At 33.5% G+C, this 3551-nt stretch overlaps 1 protein-coding gene across 1 annotated transcript; it reads left to right on the top strand.

The window, feature by feature from the left end:
* Positions 1 to 567: 567 nt before the first annotated feature.
* LOC150097313 (protein ZBED8-like) lies at positions 568 to 978 on the top strand. The gene has a single exon (XM_090407645.1). It carries the CDS (start codon positions 568 to 570, stop codon positions 976 to 978), a length of 411 nt encoding a protein of 136 aa, XP_090263771.1.
* The last annotated feature ends 2573 nt before the right edge of the window (positions 979 to 3551 follow it).

Below are 3551 nucleotides of genomic sequence, written 5' to 3' on the forward strand. Positions count from 1 at the left end.
CACAAAACTCAATCTTACAAATAGAGAGAAACGACGCTCTATGGAAATAATTAAAGTGATATCCAAATAACCCAGCTTTAAAAACCGAATATAAGATAACAAAGACCTGCCCTAAAACACAACTAAGGAACGCAAAAAGAAACTACTACAGAGACATTAACCTCTGTGCAAAACAACCTGAAACAAACCTGGCATCCGATCAACAAGATGCTAGATTTTGTTCCCAACTCCGAAACCATAAAACACAGCTTCATGAAAGATGCAAAACCTATCCGGCCACTAGCAAATTACTTTAACCAATACTTTGCAGACTCCATCCAGGAATTGCACAGAAATATTCCCCAATCACAAAACGTGACCCCTCCACTTGGACCACAATCAAAACAGACATTATGGTTTCCAACCATAAAAGGAGCAGGAAGTTCTCTCTATAATACAACAAATCAAACCAATCAAAGGTGCAGGAATTGATGGTATAAGACCTAAGGATATCAATCAAAACGCAACTAGCTTAGGCCCTATCCTACTAAAATTAATAAATAAAATTTTTAAAATAGGACAGATACCATGTATCCTCTCACAAATATTATTGTGTGTGCAACTGATGGAGCACCAGTTATGATTTTTCGTTACCATGGATTTATAGTACATTTAAAAGAAGCAGTTCCAAATAGCTTTACAATTCACGCATTCTTCATAGACAGCAATTTGTTGCAAAACATCTTAGCGAGAGACTACATAAGACTTTGGGATGAGGTTATTAAAGCAGTGAATAAAATAAAAGCCCAGTCATTGAATACCAGTTATTTTCGACATGAAAATGAAGAATTTGAGAGTTCTTTGCTTCATATTGAAGTTAGATGGCTCTCCAATAGAAACTGTCTGCGACGCTTTAATGATCTCTACGATACTGTTTTGGAATTTCTTAATTCACGTGATGAGAACATGCGTTATGTTGTAAAAAAGGAACAAAGTTGACATCGCATATCTTTCCGATATTTTCACCAAACTAAATGAGGTTAACATCAAATTGCAGGGAAGTAACATGAATCTTATTACAGCAAAGCGAATTATAAATGCTATTATCAGCAAACTAACATTCTAGAGATTTTCTGTAGTTTCCAAATCTACAAATAATAGATGACTTACTATTAGATACAGATTTGGATCGTTATTGTTCCCAACTTCTGGGACTGAAAGGACTTGACGATCAGATTCAAAGACTATCATGAGTTTAAAACACAGATTAGATCATTAACCCTTTCTTTCTGATGCCACTTCTGTTCAACCAAATTTGTGTGAAGAAAATTTATTGACTGAAAAAATGATTTTGAAGTTCAAGTAGAATTTCAACAGCGTGGGTATGAAAGACTCTGGCGAAACGTGCAATGCAAGTATCCTCGGCTTTGGCAAGAAATAAAATTACTACTCATTGCTTTTCCTTCTTCATCCTTGGTCAAGAAAGGATTCAACGTCGTGTTGCAATTGTGAGCTAAGCAGCGAAATAGATTGCAAATAATTGAAAGAGGACACTCGAGTTTTACTTTTTGGAACATTGAACCTGATATTGATAAATTAGTAGGATCTCATAAGGCTCAGGGTGTTCATTAATGATTGTCTTATTAAATACAATAAGTTTACATCTTTTCTGAGTCAAAATTGATTTGTGTATGGGTTTCAACCTTTTTTGAGGTCTCATCAGTGAGTAGGTAGACCTGGATGATATCAAAGTTTAAGTGAAAAGAACTTACCTTCACATGGCATTCGTATAGTTAAGGTATGTAAGTTCTTTTCACTTAAACTTTGATATCATCCAGGTCTACCTAACTCACTGATGAGACCTCAAAAATGGTTGAAACCGGTCTGGGTAGTGACCTCTCCTCATAATGTAAAGCGGTATTACATCTCCTAGGAGATGTGATTTCACATTATGAGAAAATATCAAGGATGGTGAGGGATCTTGCTCCACCTTTGCTTCGAGTTGCCTTGGTGTTGTACTACCAAGTGGTCACTTACGCTTGGATTCACCGATAGTTCTTGGGCATGAAACTCGTAGATCGTAGTTTTCGATCTTAGAGTTTCGCATACTGGCTGTAAAATAATAAGGGATTTTTATCTCCTTAATTTAACTAACTTCGCCAGAAAATATAGCCGTTTGGCTTTTCATCTATGAGAAATCTAGTAAGAATAAAATATTCCACTTTTTCAATAGTCTCTCATTTTATTTTAAAATGTATAAATTAAAGGGACAAAAGAGCGTCATCGAAATACTAAATCCATTCAAACTCAATTTAAAAAAATAATAAACATCGTTTCCATATTTAAAATATTCTTTTCCGCACGAGAGGCAGCACGTATGTTTTCTGAAGTGCTGCGTTGTATTGTCTGATATTTTAAGATAATCTGCAAATTAAGATAGATTGAAACGATACAAAGCCCTTAATTATTCTTATAATATCTAACATATTTGTTTTTAGTTCAGTATTTATTCAAAAGATGGCAGCACTTTCTTGGAGTGCTTAGAACGCTGAAATATTAGAATAACAACACTCCTAATACTGTTATTCTAATATTTCCAAGTTCAATAGGATTACACAACAGACATCAATCGAAATCTACGAGTTGTGTGCATGTCTGCAGGAGAGAAACATATGCTAATACAAATAAAAAAGGCATAAAATTAAACAAGAACGAAGCATTCGTGATAAAGTCATTTATGCACTTCTGGATATATATATATATATATATATACAGTATATATATATATATATATATATATATATATATATATATATATATATATATATATATATATATATATATATATATATATATATATATATATATATATATATATATACTCAAAGGCATATTTGACCTTCTGACATTGTTATTCTTATTAATATCGCTGATAACATGGATATATCACTGTCAGCAGACAGAGAAATATCGCCGGAATCTCGACCAGTCTAAGTATTAGAATTGATGACATCCTCAATAATGCGAAACAGAATTAAAAACCGTACGCTGTTCATATTCTCATGTTATTTTGTAATCTCTATTGAGTATCCACTTTATTAGAACACCTCTACATTTAGGAAAATGGGTGGAGTTCTAAATAAAGGGGTCACTAAGTGTTCTCCATCACTTAGCAGTTAGCTCCAAACCGTCCTTAAAATCTGTAGGAATGTATTAGATATTTTTGGATATCTTTGTGGACAAACAATAATTTCTTTAAAAAGATAAAAAGCTTCCTAATAAATTATTATCCCATTGCCCTCACCTTATTGTTTCATAAAATAATAAAGGTCATCAACAGTCCACTGTTGAAACTTTTAGTATGTGAAGGTTCATACGTTAATTAGCGACAACCATTAGAATTTCTTCGTATTCAGGAAATTGGAATCCCCCCTGTTCTTCGTTATCCACCTATGGAGATATGTCGTGGAATGTGTCAACATGCTGCTTGATATTTCGAAGAATATTGAGAGAGAGATTAGCACTTCTCAGACTTTCTGAGAAATGTATCACCTCATTGCATTTCTTGCATT

The sequence above is a fragment of the Typopeltis vanoorti genome, chromosome 17, assembly GCF_054136105.1.
Source record: "Typopeltis vanoorti isolate ZY-2024b chromosome 17, IOZ_Tvanoo_1.0, whole genome shotgun sequence".
NCBI lineage: Eukaryota > Metazoa > Arthropoda > Arachnida > Uropygi > Thelyphonidae > Typopeltis > Typopeltis vanoorti.